Source organism: Papio anubis, chromosome 10, assembly GCF_008728515.1.
Source record: "Papio anubis isolate 15944 chromosome 10, Panubis1.0, whole genome shotgun sequence".
NCBI lineage: Eukaryota > Metazoa > Chordata > Mammalia > Primates > Cercopithecidae > Papio > Papio anubis.
Window position 1 is genome coordinate 70,365,756 of NC_044985.1, and position 27,463 is coordinate 70,393,218.

The following is a 27,463-nucleotide window of genomic DNA, read 5'->3' on the forward strand; positions in this document are numbered from 1 at the left end:
ACTATTTTCTACCATAATTGCTTGCTCCTATGATTATCTCTTGTGTTAAATAAATGTTTCCATAAGAGGCAGACTACCATTTCATCATGGGTTAGCATAATGAATAGAGAAACACACCTAAATTTTCAGTTAGGATTTGCATCCAGAGTGGAGGGAATAAAGTTTCTAGGCAAGAGGACCTCAGACCTAAATGCCTGCAGGTGGGAATAAGCATGACTTGTTTCAGAGACTGGGGATGAGGGATAAAAGTATTATTTCACATAAGAGTAAGTGTATCAGCCAGGCATGGTGGCTCACACCTGTAATCTCAGCAGTTTGGGAGGCTGAGGCAGGTTGACCTTGAGCTCAGGTGGTCAAGACTAGCCTGGACAACATGATGAAACCCTGTTTCTACAGAAAGAACAAAAATTAGCCAGGCATGGCGGCATGCATCTGTAGACCCAGCTTCTCTAGAGGCTGAAGTGGGAGGATCGCTTGAGCGTAGGAGGTTGAGGCTGCAGTGAGCTGTGATCACACTACTGCCCTCCAAAAATAGAAATATTCCTAAATTTGAAATTGAGGGAGATGTAGAGGATTGATTAAATAAAGTATTCTGTGGCTATATAATAGGATACTACACAACAATGAAAATGATATTATAGATCTGCCTTTATAAGTGGCTTATTATGGGTTATAATGATAAGTTTAATGTTATCTTAAATATTGACTTAATATCTATTTTACATATAAAAACATGCATATATTCATGAAACAAGTCTTTAGGATAGATGGTAATGTGTTAACAGTGGTCATTTTTTTATAGTGGGGTTGTGGTATTTACATTTATCTTTATATATAGCTTTGTTTTATATTTTGGTTTGTTTTGTAATGAATAAGACTTTTATAGTTAGAGTAAATACAATAAAGTGTTAAAAAGGTGAGAAGGTACCATTGGTCTTGTACATATATTTTGTACTTATTGATTACTATGTCTTAAATATTATTTTGAAAATTTTCAAACCTGTAAAAATTTGAATTTCAGTAATACAATGAACAATGAACAATACACTGTTCACCTAGTTTCACCCATTGTTGCAGACATTGTTACACTTAACCCCTAAATACTTCAGCATGTATCACCTATAAACTAGGACATTTTCTTATGTAACTACAATATAGTCATCACATATTAGAAACGAATCATTATTATGAATAATGTAATATTAATAGTAACAATGTAATTGTTGCTGAATTATACATTATTCCTGTTATCTAGTTCACAATTCACATTTCCACATTTATCCCAATAAAGTCCTTGTAACTTCGAAAAAACTTATTTGGACATAAAATTCAATCAGAGATCACATCTTACATTTGGTTGCCATGCCTTAGTGGTCTCTTTTAGTCTAGAAGCGTTTCCTACTCATTTTGTCTTCCACGATATTGACATTTTTGAGTACTATCCCAGGTGTGCTGTAGGCAAGTATACTTGTATTGTTAAGAGTATAGTGATGTTTGGTCTATCCCAATGCATCATTTTGTTTTTGACACTGGAGTTTTAGTGTACAGAAATAATTTTCTCAATAGTGAGGACTGAAGTAATGAAAATAAGTGTTTGATTGTATTGTGCCATATTGAACTCTTTTTTCTACCAACCAAATCAAGTTTCCTGGATTCTAATTCTTGCATTGTTATGTCACAGGCACAGGTCTCAGTCTTGTCTTTTATAGCATTTTACACAAAAGTGTTTCATACCATTTAATTTTCATAAATATCTTTATGCCCCACAGAAAGAACTTCTGGGAATAGATGATCATATGTATTTATTTAATAGTTAATTATCTAACAGTTGAGCAACTGGAAAACTATTTACAATTGCTTTTTCAATTGTGTATTATGATAATTAATGGGACTAATAATAATACCAAGGCACTTCTGGGTTATCGTGTATTCTATGTTTCTGATTAGTTGAAAGTCTCTAATGTATATAAAGTGTATATGAGAAAAATAACCAGTGGAGTATTTGATTAATCAAAGGTGTACTATTTCTCAACCTGGCTGGATAAAAATAAACTGTTATATTAAGAACACTATATTTTGGGTCTTACTACTCACAATATTCTTTTTTAGGCAATAGAGATTATGCCAAGGATGATCCATTGGAATTTAAGTCCCACCAGTGGTTTGGAGCATCTGTGAGGTCGAAACAAGATAAAATTTTGGTAAGTCTTCTGGATATTTACTCACAGGTGAGTTTAGTCAGTTTATGTAGAGACACAGGAGGTTTTATATTTTCAGGCTGATAGTAAAATTCAGTATGCTCAAGGGTGCAGGGTATAACAACATAAGACTGCTCTGATCAAAGGCCACTGTGTCCAAAGAGGCCATCTCTCTTGCCCTTCTTCAACAGGCTTTCACTTCTTTTCACCCTCATTCCTACTTTGTTTTACCTGCCCCACTTGATAGTTCCTATCAGTTTATTTCCACCCAGCCAAGTATAGGAATAGTGTGGCTTTGGTTAACAAATGCTTTAATACTTCCTCTCTTTCTCTCTCCTTTTTTTTTTTTTTTTTTTCCCCGAGATGGAGTCTTGCTCTGTCGCCCAGGCTGGAGTGCAGTGGTGCTATCTCGGCTCACTGCAACCTCCGCCTCCCAGGGTCAAGCAATTCTCCTGCTGCAGCCTCCCAAGTAGCTGAGATTACAGGCATCTGCCACCACGCCTGACTAATTTTTGTATTTTTAGTAGAGACAAGGTTTCGCCATATTGACCAGGCTGGTCTCTAACTACTGACCTCAGGTGATCCGCCCACCTCGGCCTCCCAAAGTGTTGGGATTACAGGCGTGAGCCACCGAGCCCGGCCACTTCCTCTCTTTGAAAATACAACATGATGTTGAAGTGGGATACAGAACAAAGAAAAAGAAGTAACGACCTTCCTTCGCCTCATCTCCCCCTATGCCGCTGTCCATTCCTCTGCTCTTCTTCTCAGACACTTTCTGAAATGTTTTCTATGGTAGCCATCCCAGTTCTTTACTTCACATTCCCTTTCCTATGTCACCATTGACTTTCAGGTCACTGAAATCCACTAGCATTTATACATATGTACATACATACATACCATTATGTTTTGTTTTCTCTGCTGGTATTTATTTTTATCTTTCTTGCACTCTCAGCATTATTCAGAATGGTCAACATCCCTTTTTTTTTTTTAACTAAATTTTTCTTCTCTTGGTTTCTGTGAACTGTATTTTCCTGGTTTTTCTCCTATCTTACTAGCTACTCTTTTGTAGTCTCCTTTAATGGCTCCTCTTCCATTCAATTTCCAAATATTGAGGTGTCCTTGATCTCTATTTAGCTTCCTTTGCTTCTTCTAACTACAACTTTTACCTAGAGGTTCCTAGTCTCTCCTTTGGCTGTAAGTATAATCCCCAAATCTATATCTCTAGCTTTTAATTCTCCCTGGATCCTTGAAGTCATATTTCCGGACTACCTATTTGGCTTCCAAATGAACGTGGCCAAAATAGGACTCTTGTTTCCTTCCATGAAAGAAGAAAAACAAATAAAAAACTATTTTATATATATATATATATATATGTGTGTGTGTATATATATATATATTTCCCAGTTTATTAGGAGGCCTGGCTTTCCACCCTATTCACTAGTGAGCACTCACAATCTGTCTCAAAAATATATCTCACATTTATCAGTAGATCTACATGTCCGCTATTTCTACCCTGCAACAAGCCACCATCATTACCTCCTTGGACCAATGCAATGGCTCTTCTCATCCTGCTGCTGCTTCTCTTACCCTAACTGCAAGAAGGACCAGAGTGAACCAGAGCATTTTACCTTGATTAAAACAGTCAAGTGGCTTTCTATCACTCTCTGAATAAGTATGACAAGCTCATACTGTCTTAAAAACATCTCCAAAAACAAGTCACTGACTATGTCTTTGGCCTCCTCTCACTCCATCTTACATACTAAAGCCAGGCTTGTCTTTATTTCTTCCACATTCCAAATCATTTCAGTTAGTACCTTAGTGTTTGTGTTCCCTCTGCTTGTATTAGTTGTCTTTATGATTTCTACTTGGCTAGCCCTTTGTCATTCAGATTTCAGCTTTAATTTAATTTCCTCAGAGACCGCTCCGCCTATTTTAATTATTTACATAGTATTTATTATTACCTTTATTTTTTCATCTAATTATGCTGCATAGGGAAGGATTTGCTTAGGAGGTGAAGTTTCAGCAGACTTTAAAGGATGTGCCACATTTCGGCAATTGGAGGTGAAGGATTGGGTTAAGAGTGGAGATATTCTAGGTAGAAAGAGGTGCAAAGAAGCAGGAGTAAGCAAAAGGAGCAGGCTACCCACTCTGGAACATCAAGTACATGTAGAGAAGTAGCTGCTATGACCTACTTTCACTATTTTCAGGGTACATATAGAATAAGTCAGTACTGATGTTCTGCAGTGCTTATGTTCGCACTTTGCTTCAAAAAGTGTTATAGAAAACCAATTAAACCTTTTTCACTAAATAAATTGTTACACATTTGGTAGATTACTATGCTGTTAAAGCATTCATTACTCTGCTACTCTACGTGCTATTTCAATCTAGAATGCTGAAAACAAAAAGGTCAGTTTTTTTGGAAAGTAAATAAAGTAAATACTGCACATTCTTTTGCTCTCTTAATAAATTATTTGCTGTATAATTTAGGGGATATATTCCATATGCATGAGTGTTACTTAGTTCAAAACCTAATTTGGTCTCTACCTTTAGCATAGCATATTACGTCAAGAAATACACTACCTGAAATAACAATTTTTCTAACTATTTTGAAAAAAAATTTGGACCACAAATATGGCCTTCGGAGTAATGTGAGACAAAGACTTCTTTTAAAATCTTTATTTACCACTATGATAAGGAATTTAAGGTATAGGATAGGTTTGATTAATTTCTATGAATGCTTTGCAAGTTGGCCAGGTGTGGTGGGTGTGTTAGCTTACAACTAGCATGTTGGAAGGCTGAGGCAGGAGGATTGCTTGAGTTCAGTCAGAGACCAGCCTGGGAAACATAGTGAGACCCCGTTTCTACAAAAAATTTTAGAAAATTAGCCAGGCATGGTGGCATTCACATGTGGTCCCATGCCACATTCTATTCAAGAGGGTAAGGCCAATTACTTGGGCTCAGAGGTTCAAGGCTGCAGTAAGCCATGATCACGTCACTGCACTCCAGCCTGGGCAACAGACTGGGACCCCATCTCAAAAAAAGAGAAAGTGGTGTTATATTCTGAAGTAGTATAAAGCATCTGAAACACTAAATTTTAAAAAATCTTTATGTCATGGACTAAACCTTTGATTTTAGGCCTGTGCCCCATTGTACCATTGGAGGACTGAGTTGAAACAGGAGCGAGAGCCTGTTGGAACATGCTTTCTTCAAGATGGAACAAAGACTGTTGAGTATGCTCCATGCAGATCACGTATGTACAGGATATTGTACCAGCCTTTAAGAAGAGGGGTAGGAAGCCTAGTTTGTTAAAAAAAAAAGTGTGCATGTGTCTGTGTGTGTGTGTGTGTGTGATAAAAACATATAGACATATTATGAGAACAAAATGAAAACAATCCTACTAAGGTAAAGAGATTACAAATGTGAAGTAAACAGGCTTACTTTTTCTAAGAACTCATTTTCATCTTCCTTCATTCGTATATGATTTTAAGAATCTGTATTTTTGATGACTAATAGTCAAAAGATGCTCAGTTGAGCTTCTCTAACAGAGAAGATGTGGACCCTACAACTAAAGATTCTGATTCAGTAGCTCTAGGTCAGGCCTGGGTACCTGAATTTTTAACAGACTCTGCAAGGCAATTCTGATAGATACCAAAGTTTGAGAACTCCTGCTTTATACTAATAATGATGTTGAAAGTAAAAAATATTATGTCTTAAAGAGCCAAAGTTTATATAGGAAGATGAACATCGAACTCAGGAGTCTTGACTCTGAATTTTCCTGCTCTTAATCAGAGTTTCTTTGTTAACCTGCTACCAAGCCCACCCCCTTTTGGTGATCCAGAGGATTTTATGCTCTTTGCTAATATTACTTGAAATTTCAAAAGGAATTAATATCATGACTAAAGATGACTTGAAGCAATTATAATTTTGATTATGCTTTTCCAAAATCTGTACATCCTCTTCTCTTTGGAGATTCCAATCCTTTTGTGTCCCGCTACCCTTTGCTGAATTAGCTACTACTTTAGATCTTCCTTGTACCAGAAGCATAAAAATAGATTACTGAAATGTAGTATAGTGTTTATGCCTAGAGCCCTAAGGCCATTATTTTTTGTGTTCCACTGGTCACCACATAGTTTATTAGAGAAAATTAGTAACAAATGCACAACATGTAAGACTCTTACTCCTATATTTGTTTTGTCCATGTTAGGTGACATGTGACACCAGGTCAAAGGGACTGTTCTGTCCTCCAAATTCTAAGTAGTTAAACCTACAGGAAACTGCAGATTATTTCAATAAACACTTATTTTCTTAGCCCAACACTTTGATCCTACCTATTATAAGTGGGAAGTGAACATTAAAAGAGTGATACCTGCCCAAATCTGTATTGTTTGTTAGGAAAGAGAAAAAATTAGGTTAGAAAACATACACTGCACAGGATGAGGGAAATTGAGGCTTTATCCTCAGGGCTTGGATGCCATCTGTACTGCCATCTTTATGTTGGTATTTTGGTTATGGTACTGTCATCTTTGGTAGTATGTAGAGAATCTGAAGATTAAATTTGTATTTTTAATTTCTTTATTGCAAAAATGTTCCTATTTGAGAAGATAATTTAATAGCTATGAAGAATGAGTTAACCATTGTATGCCAGGTTTGTTACTTATTACTTATATGATGTACACACACACACAATACACCCTTATTTTCATTTGATGCATGTGGGAACTGAGATTCACATAGTTGAAGCAATTTTATTTCCATATCTCATGGGGTTGAGAGTAGGGGTATTCTGGGCAGAAAGAGGTGCAAAGAAGCAGGAGTAAACAAAAGGAGCAAGCCACCCACTCTGGAGCATCAAGTACATGTAGAGAAGTAGCTGTTATGACTGACTTTCACTATTTTCAGGGTACATATAGAATAGGTCAGTGTTGAAGTTCTGAATGGTCAAATGAGGATTTAAACCTAAGTTTGTCTATTCCAAAAGAACCTTTCCTCTACATTATTCACAATAGAAAATGTTTTCCATTTCAGTTGCTTCTGTATTAAGCACAGCTTTTCTATAAAGAATACCTACTGCTTTCATGACCTAGGTTTGAATAATTCCTGATATGTAAGAATACATGGAAATCTCCTGAAAACATGCATTCTAACGATGATTCCCTTGTTCACAGAATGCTCTTATTTGGTTTAGGCACAGAAAGTATAAAGTCATTTAAAGCTATATTTTCTAAGGTATCCAAATCGGGTCAATGAACTGTGGCTTGTGGGCCTCTTTTTGTGAATAAAGTTTTATTGGAATACAGCCACACCCATTTGTTGATGTGTTATCTATAATGATCTAGTAGAGTTCTGAGAGTTGAGTTGCTACACTATGAGCCTAAAATATTTACTGTTCGGCTTTTTACAGGAAAAGTTTGCAGAACCCTGATCTAAATAATAAAACCTGAAATCTTAGGGGAAGCTTAAAGAACAATCTCAAAAAACAAAAAAGCAAAGTGCATGCCTTTGTTTCTAATAGGCCTGGCGTTTTCAGTAACCCTTGATTATTGTACATGCTTTTTGATTCAACCTTTGAAATATTAAACCACCTATAGGCCTAAATTATGAAGGGCATCTTGTTCAGAGAAGAAGACTTAGGAGTGGAAGTCTGAGAACCTGGGTTATATTCTGATTTTCTGCTGACAATCCACCTATAGCTGTGGGTAATTCACCTAACCACTCTGGGCCTTTGTTTCATCATTGGTAAAACACCAATTCACACAAAGAACTTCAGAGATATAAATTTAGTGTTTTTTTTATCTGTTTCATACTTCAGTAAATTATGCAAACCAATAATTGGTTTTATGAGGTGGTGTCAGTTTTGTGGGACTACATTGCTAACTTCTTAGTAACTTTGCTTGTCTTGGTGGCAGATTGTGGGTTGTTTTGTTTATTTGTTTGTTTGCTTTTGGTTTTTTTCTTTTTGTTTGTTTGTTTTGGTGGTTTGGGTAGTTGGTTTGTTCTGTTTTTAACCTGACTTATGTGGACATCCTGGATAAGGAATTTCACTGTCTGTTACTAACTTACCTTATTACTGATTACATTTGCTTTCAGCTTTTTCATAACTGCATGATAAAACCTCAACTCTTAGCAAAAGCATAAAAAACAACCTCAAAAAACAAAAAGCCAAGTTACTTAGGGAAATTAAGTAACTCCACCATGGCCAACCAGCTAGTAAATAAGAGTATAGACCTGACCCCACGCGTGTCTACACCACTACACTGCACTGTCTGAAATCAACAATATGCTTATCATTTCCTGAGCAATGACAAAGGACATTATGCAGTAGATCAGATGTTCTTCTGTTCTAAATTGCCTAGCCACGAATCATATGATGCGAATACCCTTTCAACTCCATGATCAGACTGAATCTTCTGTTCCTTCTGTCTGCCTTCTGATGCTAATATTATATGAACATAGATTTTTCTCAGTAATGATTTCTAGTTGGCTTTTCCTTTCCCTTTGTCATTACTCAGGGATTGATAAAGATATTATTAAGACAGTGCAGTGTAGTGGTATAGGCACCTCTGGGTTCAAGTCTCACTCTCTTATTTACTAGCTGGTTGGCCATGGTCAAGTTACCTAATTTCCCTAAGCATCAGTTCCATTATCTGTACAAATTATTGAGTAATAATAGTATCTCTCACAGGATTGGTATAAAGACTTAAAAAAGATAATGTCATGTAAAATGCTTTAGCATAATACCTGACTCAGAGTAAAGGCTTAATAAACCCTAGCTGATCTTACTATCAGAATCAATAATATTACTATTTGTAATGTCATTACAAGACCTAACAAGTGGGAGAAGTGTTAACCATCTGCAGGAATAAGTACCAGAGCCTGCACCAAAATAGTTTACATTCAACATGAAGTCTTTAAATTGGCAAAAGCACTCAGTTTAATATATACCTGTTAAGAAAATTTTAAGGGACAGTCATGCTTTTTAACTGGATATTCTAGGAAACCAAATAAAGCAGATAATTGTACAGTATGATAATCAAAAAAAGGATGTCTTTATAAATAGCTTGAAATAGTTCCCCAGATGCAACTTGAATAAAGGAAATAAATAGCTGACTTGCTCTAACTTGAGGTTAGAGCAGAAATCCTTAGTCTGATTCACTGGACGCTGGAAACCCCAGCCCCACATTTTCCCACTCCCTTTTGGTTAGAAAAATTTACGTTGGTTTAGCATTATACTCTTGAGGCTATTTTCTTAAAAAAAAAAAACAAAACAAAAAAAAAAAACTTTAAAAAAATTTAGATATTAAATATGTAATCTTTGGGCGGTTTCCAGGTTTTAAAAATGGGTTCAAAATTTCTGATGGGATTATTTGGCAGAAGTCCTTAGAAGTTTGTCCTTATGACTGAAAACAGATATTTTTGGTTCCTGTATTTGGGTGGCAAATAAAGTAACAGTACAACTTTTTAATGTATTTGTAACATTGGCCACAGTAAATCTTTGATAACTGAAGGATAGTGTTTTCCATTGTTCTCTGTTATCCTCAAAGTAAAATAAGGGGGAAGTGTTCAGATTCATCCTTACATGTGTTCTAGGTACTGTATTGCTCATGATTTAAATTAATTTAAATTAATTGGCTAATTGCTCAGAATTAGTCCCTTTCTGTGAGAACTACTAAAAAGGGAACAACTACACGAGAGCAAAACTATTGAGCCTACTATGGTTGGAAAATACCCGAAAGTGTCATGAAAAGATGGTTACTTTAATTAGATCTCCATACTAAACGTGTGAGGAGAGCTTTATATTTTACTTTTTGAAGAGCATTAAGTTCTGGTCTGTCCATTTCCTGAAATTCTGAGCTATGTTATTCATCTTTGTTGTTGGCTATAATGTATAGGTGTGTATGTATCTCTTTGCTGCTATTAATAATAACAAAGGTCTTAGGGTAATAGGAAGAAAGGAATTTCAGATCAGAACTTTTAACTTGCAGATCACAACTTGTTAGTGTTTTATGGAATCAGTGGAGTAGGTCACAACCGCAATAGTTTTTCTAAAAAAATAGAATGAAATAAAATAGCAAATGTTAGAGTGTATTCTATGCAATAATACAAATATTGTTTCGTAAGATTTTAAGTTGTCTCTATATGTTTTATACACACAATGTGTGTTGGGTTGTGATATAAATTATAATCTTTTTGTGGATTGTGGATAAAAAAAGGGTTTGAAATTTATCATTTTAGTTGGTTTCTTTGTTCTCTGGTGACTGGTTCAGGTATTTAATCTTTGTTTCCATATCTGAGTAAATGGTGCTGATAAACATGCATACTCACTCTCTTGGAATGTGGTAATAACTAAGTGCCCGAGTGAATGACCACTCTCAGAAAATAGTACATTATCTTATGATTCTAGTGATACCAGGTTTTCTCATGTTTTGTTTTGTGTTCTTTGTTTTGGGTTTGTGTATATTTCCAATCTTTTTATTTTAGAAGATATTGATGCTGATGGACAGGGATTTTGTCAAGGAGGATTCAGCATTGATTTTACTAAAGTAAGTTCTCATTTAAGACTGAAAGAGATTCAGACCTACCTTACTGACTAAACTGTGGTTAAAAATAAACTGGTCGCTCAGCCCCTTTACAGCTGTTACCTCTTTAATGAAAACAGTTAATAAAACGATCCATTCATTTTGACATTCTTTGTCTTATATTATTCCCTCCCTAGTAAACATTGCTTATTTGAAATAGGGAGACATCCCCCATCACTCTGGGAATGGAGGAAAGTAGACAATCTCCTCAGTAAATGATAGGTAACTATTATGACTTAATATTAACATTTCCAGTTATATGAATTTATAGCATATTAAAGTTCTATATTTTTAATTAAAATTGTTTTTCTTACAAAAGCTGTTAATGAGAGCTTTATTACAAAATTAGAGTTACATAAAAGCTGGAAAACATGCATGTTTGCCATCTATTATGTGCCTATAGGCACTAAGTGAAGCTGACTTCACTTATGTAATGTGTAATAATTGTAAGAAATCTCATAGGCAGGGCTCTATATATTTTTAACTAAATTAATATTCTCTTCAGAATTGATATTTTTAATCTATTTTCTGAAAATAAGAATTCCATTTAAATGTTCAAAGGTAAATTTTCTGAAGTACTTTTCTTTATTTACTTTTCTTTTGTGTGTTTATTTATTTTGATGGTGGGGAAGTATGCACATTTTGAATATCAAATTGAGAGTATTCTTTCTAGAGAAATCTAAAAAATATGTTGATTGATTGTGTGTAGCCCTTCCTTAGAAAGCTTATATGTAGGCTTTCTTAGAAATGTGAGCAAAGAGAAGTGCCTTAAATGTATGAAAACAACTGAAATTGAAATAATATGATGCATAAGAACTAATAAAACATTTTTCTTATTTTAAAAATTTGTAGGCTGGGTGCGGTGGCTCATGCCAGTAGTCCCAGCACTTTGGGAGGCTGAGGTAGGAGGATCACTTGAGCCCAGGAGACCAGCCTGTGCAACATAGTGGGACACCATCTCCACAAAGAATTAACAATTAGCCAGGCATGGTGACATGTGCTTGTGGTCCCAGCTATTTGGGAGGCTAAGGCATGAAGATTGCTTGAACTGCAGTGAGTGAGGCTGCATTGAGCCATGTTCATGCCACTGCATTCCAGCCTGAGCAACAGAGCAAGACCTCGTCTCAATTTTTAAAAACAAATTATATTTTATCTGTATTTGTATTTTATTAATTTTTTTCTAGACTAGGTACTGATAATTATAGTTAACTCTCCTTACTAGGTAATTTGTTTTTAATACTCTAAATTTCATACTATATTACTCAAAATTCAGAATGTAAGTAAGCCGGAGATAAAGTATATTAATAAATATTAGGTTTAAACTTGTATGATACATTTCCAAATAGGTATTATATATTTTTAAAATATATAATGTCCATCTTTTCTGTATTTATGCCTATACAACCATAACCCCAAAAGTACTCTCATACTGTGAAAGTCATTGCTAAATTAGGTGTTCACCTTCTTAAACACATTTCTGAGAAAAGGATGTATTTTTAGGGCAGATGACTTAGAAGTGTCTTTTACATAGCCAAGGCAAAAGATTGTCTGTTGAAAACTTGGAAGGGCTATATGTACATTTGGAGGGGAAAAAAATGTATCTTACCTCCAGCAAGAAGAGATTTCTAAAATATTGTGCTCAAACACAATATACCTAGAATTAGACACTTTTAGTTAGTTAAATGTAAGAAATGCTAGGCAAGCATAATTTGTATATGTATAATACACCCTGAAAATTTTATTCTCAACTTCACTCCTGTTTAGATCTGAGACACTAAAAGTATTTCCTTTAGCAGAAAATTCTTCAGTGATTATAGAAAGAAAATTTGCTATATGTAGTCACAAATTTAATATACAAAATTAAGAAGTGACTTTAAAAAATTGTAACCTGATAATACATTGCATTAGTACCTCATTTCAAATATGTGAAGCAGCCAAGATCCACAAGAAGTTGTATATTTTCATATATTAAATGAATACATTATAACTTTTCTTTTAAATTTTGTTTTAGAAAAGATACAGTGCAAACCACTGAAACTGAGTTAGATGAATTTGAGATTTATGATTTTGTTTGCCTTAATATAGATTAGATAGATAGATAGACAGACAGACAGATAGACAGGTACATATAAGACTCAACACTTTAAGAGACTGAGCTGGGAAGATTGCTTAAAGCCAGGAGTTTGAGAACAGCCTAGGTGAGGGAAGACCTTGTTTATACGGGGGAGAAAAAAAAAAAAAAGCATCTTAATTAACCTGGTAGTGATATAAAGATACATTACTGTATTGGTCAGTCATATATACAAATACATATATATCTTATGTTTTTCATTGATTTCTATTTTGAGAGATACTTGTTCTTTAAATATATACCTTTTTGTTGTGTGATTTCATCTAGGCTGACAGAGTACTTCTTGGTGGTCCTGGTAGCTTTTATTGGCAAGGTAGGTTAATATTTTTTAAATTACAATTATTGACTATGTGTCACTGATTCACCTGGCTTATTGTATGCCTATGACATTTTACAAATTATTTTAAAGAAAGAAATGGAAATACAATTAAAGTATACAAACACTCCATTTTACACAGTGTTTTTTAAAAGAATATAACATATATCATATATATTAAATGTGTGTATATTCCTAGAAGAAAATAAACTAAATATTTAAAGAGTAAATACATACTTTTATGTTAAATATATTTTAAAAGTAAATATATATAGTAATTTTAAGTAATTTATTTTTATTGTGTGTGATATATACTTCTTCATATCTATACTCTAGGGGCCATGAAACAATCATTAGGCAGTGTGCAAAACCAATCTGTATAGGCCAACTGTAGCATTCTAAAAGTTGCAGGTTTTGAAAGTATTTTGAAGTTGCTCATTAGGATATTTAAGTGATTATTTTCTTATTACTGATATTGAGAATGATCTCTAGGTGTTTGTGGACTTCCTAAAAATTGAAGATCTTTTCTGGGTGCCCTGACTCATGCCTGTAATGCCAGCACTTTGGGAAGCTGAGGCGGGAGGCTCACTTGAAGCCAGGAGTTCACAACCAGCCTGGGCAGCAAAGTGAGACCCTGTCTCTGCCAAAAAAATAAAAAATTAAAAAATAAAGCCAGGTGTGGTGGCCCACGCCTGTAATCCCCGCACTTTGGGAGATCAAGGTAGGCGATCACCTGAGGTCAGGAGTTAGAGACCAACCTGGCCAACATGGTGAAACCCTGTCTCTACTAAAAATACACATATTAGCTGGGCATGGTGGTGGGGGCCTGTAATCCCAGCTACTCAGGAGGCTGAGGCAAGAGAATCACTTGAACCCAGGAGAAGGAAGTTGTAGTGAGCCAAGATCATACCACTGTACTCCAGTCTGGGCAACAGAGAGACACTCTGTCTCAAAATATATATATAAAATAAAATAAAATTAGAGAATCTTATTAGGTTTTTAAAAAATGTTAAACTGGCATTGATATAAAGATACATTATTATATTATTCTTCAGTCATTCTGGGAGGCCTAATTAAATTGTCATTCGAATATATGTACAACAGATTATTGCTGACAGTTTGAAAATAGATAACTGAATATTTGCTTTCTTTGTGTATCATTAGAGATATACAGTTATTTATCTCATTAATATATTGACATGTTTAGTTTCTGCTAAAAAGTACTATTTATAAGTTGAACTATTTTGTATTAGCATTCTGATATTCAAGCATTGTCAGTGTTTGGAAGAATTAGAAATCCTTTGACTGTATTGATTTGAAAGTTTCAAATTTTACTCTTGTATTCTACACTATGCTTTCCTGAATTGCTTCTTTGTAGAAAAACTCATGCTTGCTTTTGTCTTGTGGAGAGGGAAGCTAAAGAAGGAGATTTGCTGGAGGATGACAGAATGGAAGGAGAATAAGAAGGAATGAAAAATAGGAATAAGTAAAATGTTGAAAGAGAAGGCAAAGGAGGGAATAAAAAAAGAGAAAATTCAGGCATCACAGGGATCAGAATGTGATCCCTGTCTCTTTCTAAAACATAGCAAAACTGAAAAATTGGAATTTCTATGGATTATACATCTATTGGGAAATAAAATGATTTAAAAAATTATAATTGAGTTTTACTGTTTTACAACAAAAATAGCAGTTCTAAAGTACATATGAGAAAATAGGGGATATTAATACTTTCTAGTTAGGTATAGAAATACAGATTTATTTTTCTTCTTTATTGCTGACTATGTCATTCAGTGGAGGGGAAGGAAGTATCTGATGCGGATGCCTAGGAAGCAAAACTGTCAAGGAAACTAAATTTTGTGATTCTCAGTTAGGACTACTTGTTAACTCTGTCTTTTTAAGAGCTATAGCTGTGAACATGTATGAATTTTTTTTTAATGTCATAGGTATTGCATAAATAAGAATAATATAAATAGGAATGTGCAATAATTAGGACACAGTAATAAATTAGGACAGAGAGGTACTATTAATATATTTATTAAAATTTTATTACAAGTTTTATGTAATATATAGCTAGCAGACTCAGTGAATTGGCAGATAGTATTTTGTTTTAATAACATTAAAATCAGCAGATGTCACCCTGGATAAGTACGTTAGAATGAATTTTTCCACAGATCTCAGAATTGTAGTTGTTAGAATGGGGAAAAGAATAATGTTTTATTCAGAAGAAATAATGAATTTTCCTCTGTTCTTCGATTCAGGAAATATTTTTTGAATTTCATATGTTCTTGGTACTGCTTAAGCCCAGATGATAAAGTAGTGATAAAGACAGAGAAAGTGTTTCTGTCCTGTAGATTCAATCTCTGTGACTGAACAGATGGGAACAGGACTGAAAATGTTAGCTGTTACACATTTCTTTCTAAAACAGCAGGAATGATAAGAGATTATTGTATCCATATTGTGGAGATAACATTTAATAAACCAGCTATCCTTTCTTGGCATGGAGGGCAAGCTGATTTTTGTTTAGTCATCTAGATTTCTTGTCTACTTAACAACAAGGTTGTGAACAAAGGTGAACTCATCCATTCAGGTTGTTTCCTAAAGATGTTTAAATTACTAGTTAAAAAGATATCAATTGAAGCAGTCATTCTGATGATAAAGGTAACAGTATTGTGTCAGTAAATTTTTCATGTTTTAATGGATTAGTTGGGTGATAGCCTTTGATTTCATTATTCCATATATTTAACATTGCTTTCTAGTGGTTTAAGACAAATCCTGTTTTCTTAAATTTTTATTAACGGAGACTGATTTTAAGTACTGGCTTAAACAGAAATAATTTTAAGTTAAGAATATCCATTTTCAAATTGAGTATGATCAAGGAGAATTATGTAAGGCTAATAATTAGAAGCACTAATATCTAATATTGTTTTCTTTCATGCAGGTACATTATCTGCATCATAAAATCATAAAGATCCCATTCGAAGGTTATTTATTTTATATATATATACACATCTATATACTTCTTTTTAGGTCAGCTTATTTCGGATCAAGTGGCAGAAATCGTATCTAAATATGACCCCAATGTTTACAGCATCAAGTATAATAACCAATTAGCAACTCGGACTGCACAAGCTATTTTTGATGACAGTTATTTGGGTAGGTAAAACCAACATTTACTCATTTTTGGAATTGTGGTATATTTGCTTTTATCTGCTTATGGTCTTCTAAGCAGAAAAATATTTTATGTGAAATAGATTAGGATTTTTAAAAACATACAGAATATACAATTTCAAATTGTTAATGAGTACTTTGGTTATGTTACATTTCAGTAATTGAAATTGAAGAGAGCGATTATTTGTGCAGTGATAATAATAATAGCTAGCTTTTAAGATATGCTTACTGTGTTCTGGGCATTCCTCAAGGTGACTTGATTTGTATTCGCTCATTTAATCCTCACAAGTCAAGCATATTGTATTATTCTCATTTTGTAGGTGAAAACACCAAGGCACTGAGATGCAAAATAACTTGCCCAAAGTCATTCGCTTGTAACTTGCTGTTCAGAGATTCAAATGGAGGCATTCGAACTCCTGAAGTTTTATTCATGATGTTAAATAAAAGTTTTGGTCTTTAGGACTTATTAACATGTGTTCTCTCTTTAAATTTCTTTCTGATATATTAAAACAAGTCATATATGACAGAAATAGTACTTGCTGAGAGAATTTATTTGTTGCTTCTTTTTGATGAATTGTAAATTTGCCATTTTTAACAGACTCCTTTGTAAAGTTAATAAGACAATTGTAGTTTTATAATAACAATAGCCTATTTGAGTATTTAACTGAGTTGTTTCATTTAAAATTTATGTGTCATATACATATGAATCTGTTATGACTAGGGGACAAAATATTACATAATTAAAGGAGTTTCTTGAAAATATTTTCAAGGAATGCTTACTCAACAAGCCTGCTGAAGATAACTTCCTTGTCCTGACGCTTCTCCCCTTTGGTTTCCTGTTTAGGTTACTCTGTGGCTGTCGGAGATTTCAATGGTGATGGCATAGATGGTATGAAGTTCTCGAACTATAATCTTTAAAAAAATTAGATTAAGCATTTGAAACATGTGGCATTGAAATTTTTGAACAGTTTGAGCGGCTGGGTGCTGTGGCTCAAGCCTGTAATCTCAGCACTTTGGGAGGCCAAGGCGAGTGGATCCCTTGAGCCCTGGAGCTCGAGAATAGTCTGGACAACATGGCAAAATCCAGCCTCTAGAAAAAATACAAAAATTAGCTGGGCACGGTGACGCATACCAGTGTCCAGATATTCAGGAGGCTGAGGTGGGAGGATCGCCAGAGCCCAGGGACGTTGAAGCTGCCATGAGCTGTGATTGCGCCTGCCACTGTACTCCAGCCTGGGTGACAGAGCCGAGACCCTGTCTCAAAAAAAAAAAAAAGAAAATTTTAAGCAGTTTGAGCGGCTGGGTGCTGTGGCTCAAGCCTGTAATCTCAGCACTTTGGGAGGCCAAGGCGAGTGAATCCCTTGAGCCCTGGAATTCGAGAACAGTCTGGACAACATGGCAAAATCAAGCCTCTAGAAAAAATACAAAAATTAACTGGGGGCAGTGATGCACACCAGTGTCCAGATACTCAGGAGGCTGAGGTGGGAGGATCGCCAGAGCCCAAGGAGGTTGAAGCCGCCATGAACTGTGATTGCACCTGCCACTGCACTCCAGCCTGGGTGACAGAGCCGAGACCCTGTCTCAAAAAAAAGAAAAAAAGAAAATTTTAAGCAGTTTTAAACCATTGTTATGGAATGTAACAGAAGAAATGAGAGAGATGTTGGCACACTGGCGAGAGTCCAGGCTAGGTCTGTGCTAAACTTCTTCTAGTGGCTGCTGAAATTGAGATGGCTACACTTGGCTTCAGTGCCTTTCCTTTCTGCTGCTTTTTAGCCCCCAACACTGTTAGTCATTTCTTTAGCGTTTTCCTCCTTGCCTTCAGCAAATTCATTCCTCTGGGAGAGGCTTAGTTTCTTCTTTCGTTAGGCATCCTTTGTTGCCTTCTGGGCCATCTCTGTACTGTTATTATCCCATCCTCTCATTGTCCATCCATCTTCCTTCAGAGCTGCATTTCGGAATCACAGACTTTACCAGATTTTGATCACATTTCTGTGCCACGGCCATATCTACCCCACTTCAGTTTGCTCTGTATTATTTTTCATTACTGTACATTTAGTTTTTCTTTGTTCTTAGGTTACTTTATCTTGTCTATTCTTGTTTAACAGTATTACAAATGACTTGAAGGCTTATTTGCATATGTTTGAGAGCCTTCAAGAATTTGTATTTGGTAAATTTTGATTTTATAGTTTAAATATGCTGGGCTATTTATTACAGAGTACCAGTTTTTCTAAATCGATTGTTTGTTTTGAACTGAAGTAGTAAAACTTAAAGCTTGCTGACATAGTCACTTCTTGTCTGCAACTTCCAGTGTTGTCTTAAAAAATGAATAATTTGTTTTTTTGTTTCAGACTTTGTTTCAGGAGTTCCAAGAGCAGCAAGGACTTTGGGAATGGTAGGACAGTTAAAAGGTATTTTTTAAAAAATCTCTAAGTTATCTTCTATTTTACTAGATTTCATATATTTCTGTTTTTCCTTCACAGGTTTATATTTATGATGGGAAGAACATGTCCTCCATATACAATTTTACTGGCGATCAGGTATGCTTCCAGAATATGATCGCCCTCTCCCACTATAAAGGCCGTATGTACTCATTGGAGTAGATTTGTGAAATATAAAAGTGTAAAAGTGAACTATAATCTCATCAAATAGATAATTCATCCAACTCTTATCATTTTGGTCAAACTATTATCATTTTTCTTTTGAGTGTGTGTGTGTGTGTGTATAAACAAAAATTGGTTTACTCTGTATTTTTCATTTTGTCTTGCCTTTTTCACTCAATATTTTATTATCAGAGTTTCCTAATGTCTTAAAACTTTCTTTGGCAGTATCAGAATGATTTAATGATTCCATAACATTCAATATTCTACATATAAGATGGGCTTTACATATTTCATCTTTGCTTTAGCCAAAGTAATTTGGATATTTTGGCTTGTTTTTGTCTGCCTTTTTGTTTTTTTAGGAAATACAAAATCACATACACACAAAACCACAAAGACTTTCTTTTTCTTTACTGGTAACATTAAATTCTTTTCTAAGGATGATCTATGCCTTATAATTTTATTAGATGCAACAGAAAGCATGGCACAGGTATGTATTATAGATATTACAAGTGAACTTCATTTGTACTACATGAAATAAGATATTTCTCAGCTAAAAAATGCTAGTGCTTTTTAAGTATTAGACATTCTCTGCAAGTTCAGGCATTTTATAATATTCTCTGTTGTATGTCTCAGATAATTATACCATAAGTTGGTAATGATGAAGAAAAATGTAAACAGTAGGTAGAGAAAAATCTTTCTCAAAGCTTGCAGATCTGGGATCCAAGCCTTTTTGTTCACTTGAGATTGTTGGGCTTTGGGATAGGATTGATAGGATGACTGACTAGACTCATGGTCCCCAGAAACCTCTTCCCATTTCTGTGGCAGTCAGGATTGAGGCACAACCTGGGGAGCCCTGCAGTTGACAGGCAGTTAGGGTTGCTGCAGGGGTGTTCCCTTTGTTCAGTTGTGACTTCTCCAGCTCAAGCAGCTTCTCCTGTCTGGTGACTATGTATGAGTCTGGATCCTACTGCATGCAGTCAGTGATACTTGCTTTATTCTTCTTCTACTGTTGGGAAGTGGGGGTGACTAGGGAGGAGTGGGAAACTTGGCTTTTATATGGGTACAAACCTGGGTTTTCCATGCTCAGTCTGTTATTGCATTGGATAAGGTATTTGCTGCTGAAAATTTGGTTCCTTATTTATAAAAATAGGGATGCTGGCAACTTCCTCATGGGACAGTTGTGAGAATCAAAAGAAAACATTTGAATCATAGTGCCCGGGACAAAATGTGTCTCAGTAAATGCCATCCTTTCTTTACACTTCCAAGCCAAACACTGTAGGTCACTAAGGCCCATGAATATTATTCTGTTACACTCTAGTCAGCACATCAACCTTGTACCCCAAGCACAGTATGTTTTATTTCATCAGCTTTGATCTTGTCATTTAAAACAGAACACACCTTTCATTTTCCCAATTACACTGTATCAACCCAAAATAGATAATGTAGGAATCTCCCTTATCATTCTCTCTTGATAGCTGAGCCAATCAAATTTGAGAAGCATTGCTAACTTTCCTTGTTTGGTTTGTTGACTCATTTTTCACCTTACTTTGTATTTAATCTGTCATCTCTTTTAGTTTTGTTTTGCACTTTGAGCTCTCTTTAGAGCTTTCCTTTTTCACATTTATTTACAGCTAAGCTGCTCACCCTATGAAAGCCAGTGGTGTCCTGTGGTAGGGAAAAGGACATTTCTGCTCCCTGTGCATTATAAGCTCATAATAGACCCAAACACATTTGTACTGTGTGTAATTCAAAAGCAAAACCATGTGGCAAGTAATCGATAGAGGTATGACACAAAAATGAGCTCCTTTCAATATCTTTCCAAATAGTAATTTTTAAACAGTAGTAGTAGTTTCACATAGGGGAGCCAATTATTATCTATTATGAATAATTATTTATTAACCTCATGACATAGGCATCCATATAAAACTTGTTGGGTTCAATCACAACATTTGTCTGTGACTATATATCTTTGTTAGTGTGCTTGTGTCTGATATGTTTTGGGAAATGGAGAGAAAGGGAGATAATAGGGTAGGCCCAAGGAGAATTGATAGTCCTTAGACTTAAATGTCATATGTCAACAACACTGGAATGATATACATGTAATATATTGTGTCCTAGGAATATATTGTGTCTAGGAAAACAACAAGCCTCATTACCTGATTGTCATTGTGTTGGTAGAATAAACAAAAGACAAGACATTTAGATTGAAGCACTATATGCAGAGAAAAAAAATAACCCTTTCTATTTGGTACATATCTTACAAATGTTAATTGTCTAAACTAATTGAATGAAATATAAACATTTCATTTTCATCTTTTCATCCAGATGGCTGCATATTTCGGGTTTTCTGTAGCTGCCACTGACATTAATGGAGATGAGTAAGTTTAAAAAAATGTTTCCAGAAAGTTATCTTCTCATGTTTATGAATACTTTACTCAAACTAAACATTTTTTTCTGCTGTTTTTGTATTCCTTTTCTGCTAATCTTTTTGTTTAAGGAAACAATTTGAAGCAACCTTAATCATGAATTCTAGAAAACCTCTATGTTTGTGGCCGGGTGTGGTGGCTCATGCCTGTAATCCCAGCACTTTGGGAGGCCAGGGTGGACGGATCACAAGGTCAGGAGATCGAGACCATCCTGGCTAACACAGTGAAACCCCGTCTGTACTAGGAATACAAAAATTTAGCTGGGCGTGGTGGCAGGCGCCTGTAGTCCCAGCTACTCTGGAGGCTGAGGCAGGAGAATGGCATGAATCCAAGAGGCGGAGCTTGCAGTGAGCCGAGATCACGCCACTGCACTCCAGCCTGGGAGACAGAATGAGATCCGTCTCAAAAATAAAATAAAATAAAATAAAATAGAAAAAAAAAAGAAAACCTCTGTGTATGTTCTGTTTTTTTCAGTAGCTTTTATAACATGAACAAATAATTGTATGAATTACTCATAGTTTCTTAAAAGAATTAAAGGAAGGTTTGAATTTGAAATGGGTGCTCTGGTAATCATTTTGTGTTTCACTGTGGGTGTGAGAGATGCAGAAAGAGGAAAAGTGAGTTGTAATAAGAAAGAAAATGCCTACTAAGATATGAAATGTGATCTTGCTTTGGTGAGAAGATTCTGTTCTTTTAGTTATGCAGATGTGTTTATTGGAGCACCTCTCTTCATGGATCGTGGCTCTGATGGCAAACTCCAGGAGGTGGGGCAGGTCTCAGTGTCTCTACAGAGAGCTTCAGGAGACTTCCAGACAACAAAGCTGAATGGGTTTGAGGTCTTTGCACGGTTTGGCAGTGCCATCGCTCCTTTGGGAGATCTGGACCAGGATGGTTTCAATGGTAAGATCAAAGTTTAGCAGCTGCAGGTCCCTGATTATCTGTGTCCCCCTGGAAAAGTCCTGTAACTCCATCTGTAGGAGTCTACACAAGCAAATCTCCTTCCTGGAAAGGTGGATTGTGTGTCAGTGAGTAACACACCAAATTTAAAGACAGATTGCTATTTTTCTTTAAAAATCAGAGCAAAGATTTCAAAAATTGACTCTCATGAGTTATTATTCACTCAGCCTCAAATTAGAAGGTCAGAATGATTACTTTCTGAAATGAACCTTCATTCCCCTGGCACCTCCTGCTAGCTGGTGGCTTCATGTGTTTCTGCATCCTGCTTAGCAGCAGTGCCCTCTTCTGTTCATTTGGCTACAAGTGTTAAAAAAATGCTTCTAGGCACATTGTCAAGGCAATGCTGACTAATGCATACCTCAAAGATATGATTTCCCATTAATAATTTTAAAGCCATAACTTTGTTGTAGCTGTCCAAAATGTTCTGAGGGATGTTATATCTCCCTTCATGGTGGCATATTGAAAGTATAAGCCTATTCTTTTATAATAGTACCATTTTAATAGTTGTCGATATCTTTAAAAAGGAAAGTTTGCTTTTACTTTAGAACTCTTTTCAGAAACATGAAATATTGGTTACAAATTACCAAGAATTTTTTTAAAAAATCTATTAAAAACCTTTCTAGAGACCACAGAATGGATAGTTGAACTAGTTTGTGTAATCAACAGTATAGTAAGCATATGCCTCCTTAAAACTTAAAGGAAAGGTATACATTAAGAAGAAAACTTTAAAAATACAGATGACTTGTTGTATGTCTCAAATAATAGTGGAAAGGTAAATGTTGTTTGCCCTCAAGATTTCACACCTGTCTTGTGGGTAGGTGATATCATTTACTAGAAGTGTCATCTGGAAGATTAACCCTAGATGCTAATCTTTCTCTTTTTTATTTTTTTATTTTGTTTTTATTTTTGAGGCAGCATCTCACTGTCACCCAGGCTAGAATGCAGTGGTGCAATCATGGCTCACTGCAGCTTCGACCTCCCAGGGTCAAGAGATCCTCCCACTTTGGCCTCCTGAGTAGCTGGGACTACAGGCTCCTACCACCATGCCCTGCTAATTTTTTTGATTTTTAGTAGAGCTGAGGTCTTGCCATATTACCCAGGCTGGTCTCTATCTCCTGAGCTCATGTGATCCTCCTGCCTCAGCAGCACGAAGTGCTGGAATTACAGATGTGAGCCACTGTGCCTGGCCAACCATAGAAGTTTCAGTGGTATGGAACATCTACTCAAAGGTACATTTGCTACCTAAAATAGAGGCTTGAAGATTTTTACCGCCAAGAGAACTTAGCATAAATCAAATGGAGCTACGGTATGAAGTTCATAATAAAATGTGAAAAGAACACTATAGAACAGACCAAATCATTACTTAATCATAACAAAAACTACATAGGAAACACAGGGCTAAGTTTGAGGTTCCACCATGAATAAAGTTAATGAATTCTTTGCTATGTAGCTGAGCCTCTGTCGCCCAGGTTTTCTGGGAAGCCTGGTCATATTTGCTGTCACCTTGTCTTGATGTTATTCCAGTTACTTTAAAGAAAGTTTTCTCATTATCATGATCTAGCCAACATCTCTTCCAGCTTTCTAAGTTTTTGTTATAATGTATTATCTGTCAGTACAACAAATATAGACAACAGCTTAAAAAATGTGAAGTTTTACAATGATTTTACAAAGGGGTAAAATATAGATAGATACCATAGAGGATGATCATGGTCTCCCAGGGTTTCTCCTTGGGTCTTACTGTACCAAACAGTAGACTGTGAATGATAATGTCTTTAGTGAAAAATTATCTGAGCTGTATTTATGTGTAGTATTTAATACATATGTGTAAATATAGTTACATTATGCATATATATGTTCTATTAGTTATAAGTTAGATCTTTTGTTGTTGTTCACACATGAAGACATTAAGTGTCATTGCTCCTGTATTCCTATATTCCTATCTTTCCACCTACCCGCACTCTAGGCATCATCAAGAGGGATATTGAGAACAAAACAATAAAGTTATGTTCCAAAATTTTATATAGCCCAAAGGTAATTATGTGCAGTTTTGATCAGTACTCTTCCAGGAAAAGCAGAGGAAATAAAGAAAAACAGGAAAGAGCAACTAAAATGATCAAAGGAAGAAACTGATTGTGTGAAAGTATAGGATCTTCCAGACTCAACAGATGATAGTGAAGAGAGAAGATGATTAACATGTATAAAATAATGAAGGGTTTAGAAAGTTGCAGATAATTTTTATTAAACAATCACTCAACATTGGAGCCATCTTTTGTTGGAAAATTATATTTTAACGAATACTTTATATTTTTATTATTTATTGAGACAGGGTCTTCCTCTGTCACCCAAGCTGGAGTGCAGTGGTACGATCACAGCTCACTGCAGACTCGACCTCCCAGGCTCAAGCAGTTCTCCTACCTCACCCTCCCAAGTAGCTGGGACTACCAGTGTGCACCTCCATGCATGGCTAATTTTTGTATTTTTTGTAGAGATGGGGCTTTGCCATGTTGCCAAAGCTGGTCTCAAACTCCTGGGCTTAAGCAATCTGCCTGCCTCGGCCTCCAAAGGTGATAGGATTAAAGCATGAGCTACCATGGCCAGCCTGTTTTAATAAATACTTTATTAATGCATATGTCAGTATAGAAGTTATGCTTATCTTTGTTTTTTTTTGTTTTGTTTTGTTTTTTTAGACAGAGTCTCGCTCTGTCGCTAGGCTGGAGTGCAGTGGCACCATCTCGGCTCACTGCAACCTCCACCTCCTGGGTTCAAGCAATTCCCTTGCCTAAGCCTCCTGAGTAGCTGGGACTACAGGCACCAACCACCACGCTTGGCTAATTTTTGTATTTTTAGTAGAGATGGAGTTTCACCATGTTGGCCAGGATGGTCTTGATCTCTTGACCTCGTGACTCACCTGCCTTGGCCTCCCAAAGTGCTGGGATTACAGGTGTGAGCCACTGCACCCGGCCAACTTACCTTTTAAGGCTTAAAAAAGGATAAAAAGAATACTTTTACGTAACTGAGGTACTCATTTTTAAGGATAACAAATTCTTAGTTGGTATTTACTGCAGGCCAGGCACTCTTCTAGGTGGTAAAAATGAGCATAAATCAGAGTCTACTCATGTCTTTAAGAAACTCAGCAACTCAATATCCAATGGGGACAGCATATATGTGTTAAAAAAAAAAAAAAGGCACCTCAATGTGATCATCAGTGTTTGAGATCCCAGGCTTAATGGTCTCATATAAAGGATGAGTTATCAAGGTACCTTATTATCGATGTTTCAGAGGAGCCATGAGACAGTGAGGCATGGCTTATTAAGGAGCTGTGAGACAGCTCGTGTACATTAAGGAAATTGAGGCAATTTGTTATGGCTGGTACTTAGAGTCTGTGATAGGCAAGATACGACATGTCCTTGGTCTCATGAAGCTTATGTTCTATAGCTTACTTATTTTGTGTGGTCATTGAATAAGTAAACAATGGGGAAATCCAGATAGTGATAAAGATGGTGAATTTTTTTAGAAGGCAAGGTAATATAATAAGTTTTGGGATAGAGAGGGTGATAGAGAAAGTAGGGGGTTGAGAGGGGTGGCGCACTGCTGCGTAGGGTAGCTAGGGAATAGCTTGCTGACAGAATGACATTTGATCTAATGTCAATGACATTGATCTATCATTGGGACAAATAGAAGGAATAGATTTGTAAAAGCTCTGGAGCAAAAGCTGTTAAGGCAGAGAGAACAGCAAATATAAGTCCATAGTTGGCAACTAGCTTGGGGTGTTTAAGAAACAGAAAAAAAGGCCAGGATTGCTGGGAAGAGTAAATAAGGGTAAAAAACTGGATGATGTGGGGGTGGGGATGGGGAGAAGAATGAGATTTGCATAGTAAATAATGGGAATACCAGGTAGGGTTTAGAACTTACTCTAAATGCTTTGGGAACTAATTGAAGGATTTTAAGAAGGGGATGAGTGTGACATGATATGGTGAATATTTGGCCCTTTAGAAGAGAAAGTTATAGAGGCAAGGGTAGAAGTGGGAGGCTTCTTAAAAGGCTGTTTAAAAGCAAAATACGGCAATGACTTGTGTAGGGTGGCAGCAGCAGCAGAGAGAAGTGGGCAGATTGGTAATATATTTTAGAGGTAGAAAAGATCATTTGGTGCTTGGGGTTTTTTAAAGCTTTAAAATGTTATTCATTTATCTTCTTTCAGTGTAAGTTGAGCAAGATCAAGATGAAATCACAACTTTCAAATTTCTGAGCAGATAGGCTTCTGTTCAGAAAAAACAATACCATCCGTAAAAAAATTAACTAGAATTTTGAGAGTGAAAATAAACTTTAGATGAATCTTTTGATGTGTCCTTCTCCCATCCCCTACCTCCTAGTTTTAACGAGGAAGCATTTGTGGTCCAGAAAGTTTAAGTGATTTGTTTAAGGTCAAAGCCAGATCATCTGGCTCTAAATTAATGTCTTTTCTGTACAGTTTTGCTTGAGTTTCCTTGAATTAGATTATTGCTTGTGGATAAAGAGTACCCTACTGAACTTCGAATTAATATTTATCATGATAAATGGGTTCTATAAATATTAAGATCTGTACAAATAATTACAAGTACTGAAACATTTTTCTCTTCATCCTTGCCCTCTTCCCCCTCTTCTCTCGTTCCTTCCTCATTCTTCCCTTTCTTTTCCTCCTGCTTACTTCTGTCATGCTCCTTCCCCCTCCTCTTTTTCCCCACAGATATTGCAATTGCTGCTCCATATGGGGGTGAAGATAAAAAAGGAATTGTTTATATCTTCAATGGAAGATCAACTGGCTTGAACGCAGTCCCATCTCAAATCCTTGAAGGGCAGTGGGCTGCTCGAAGCATGCCACCAAGCTTTGGCTATTCAATGAAAGGAGCCACAGATATAGACAAAAATGGATATCCAGGTGCTTTCTTATCAACACATAGAGCCCTTAGATTTTTCAGTCCTAATAGCAAATAGTATTAGTTACTGTTCTTGATTTATATTATACATTATTGCAATTCAGTATTTCATGTGTTGATCAAACCTCTAAAATATTCAAGGCATCATTCCCATCACCTAAGAGGATATGAATAAAAG

General features: G+C 35.8%; 1 protein-coding gene across 2 annotated transcripts in view; it reads left to right on the plus strand.

The window, feature by feature from the left end:
- Positions 1-27,463, plus strand: part of ITGAV (integrin subunit alpha V) — a 92,024-nt gene that overhangs the window by 30,655 nt on the left and 33,906 nt on the right. The window contains exons 3-13 of one of the 2 annotated variants that reach the window (XM_003907705.5): positions 2,110-2,201; positions 5,334-5,448; positions 10,677-10,738; positions 13,173-13,218; positions 16,249-16,374; positions 17,234-17,278; positions 18,738-18,781; positions 18,870-18,926; positions 21,315-21,367; positions 22,113-22,315; positions 27,096-27,287. In XM_003907705.5, coding sequence (XP_003907754.1) covers positions 2,110-2,201; positions 5,334-5,448; positions 10,677-10,738; positions 13,173-13,218; positions 16,249-16,374; positions 17,234-17,278; positions 18,738-18,781; positions 18,870-18,926; positions 21,315-21,367; positions 22,113-22,315; positions 27,096-27,287 — 1,035 coding nt within the window. Of the gene's footprint in view, positions 1-2,109; positions 2,202-5,333; positions 5,449-10,676; positions 10,739-13,172; positions 13,219-16,248; positions 16,375-17,233; positions 17,279-18,737; positions 18,782-18,869; positions 18,927-21,314; positions 21,368-22,112; positions 22,316-27,095; positions 27,288-27,463 lie in introns of those variants that run through there. The other variant, XM_021923779.2, reaches the window with a different exon arrangement.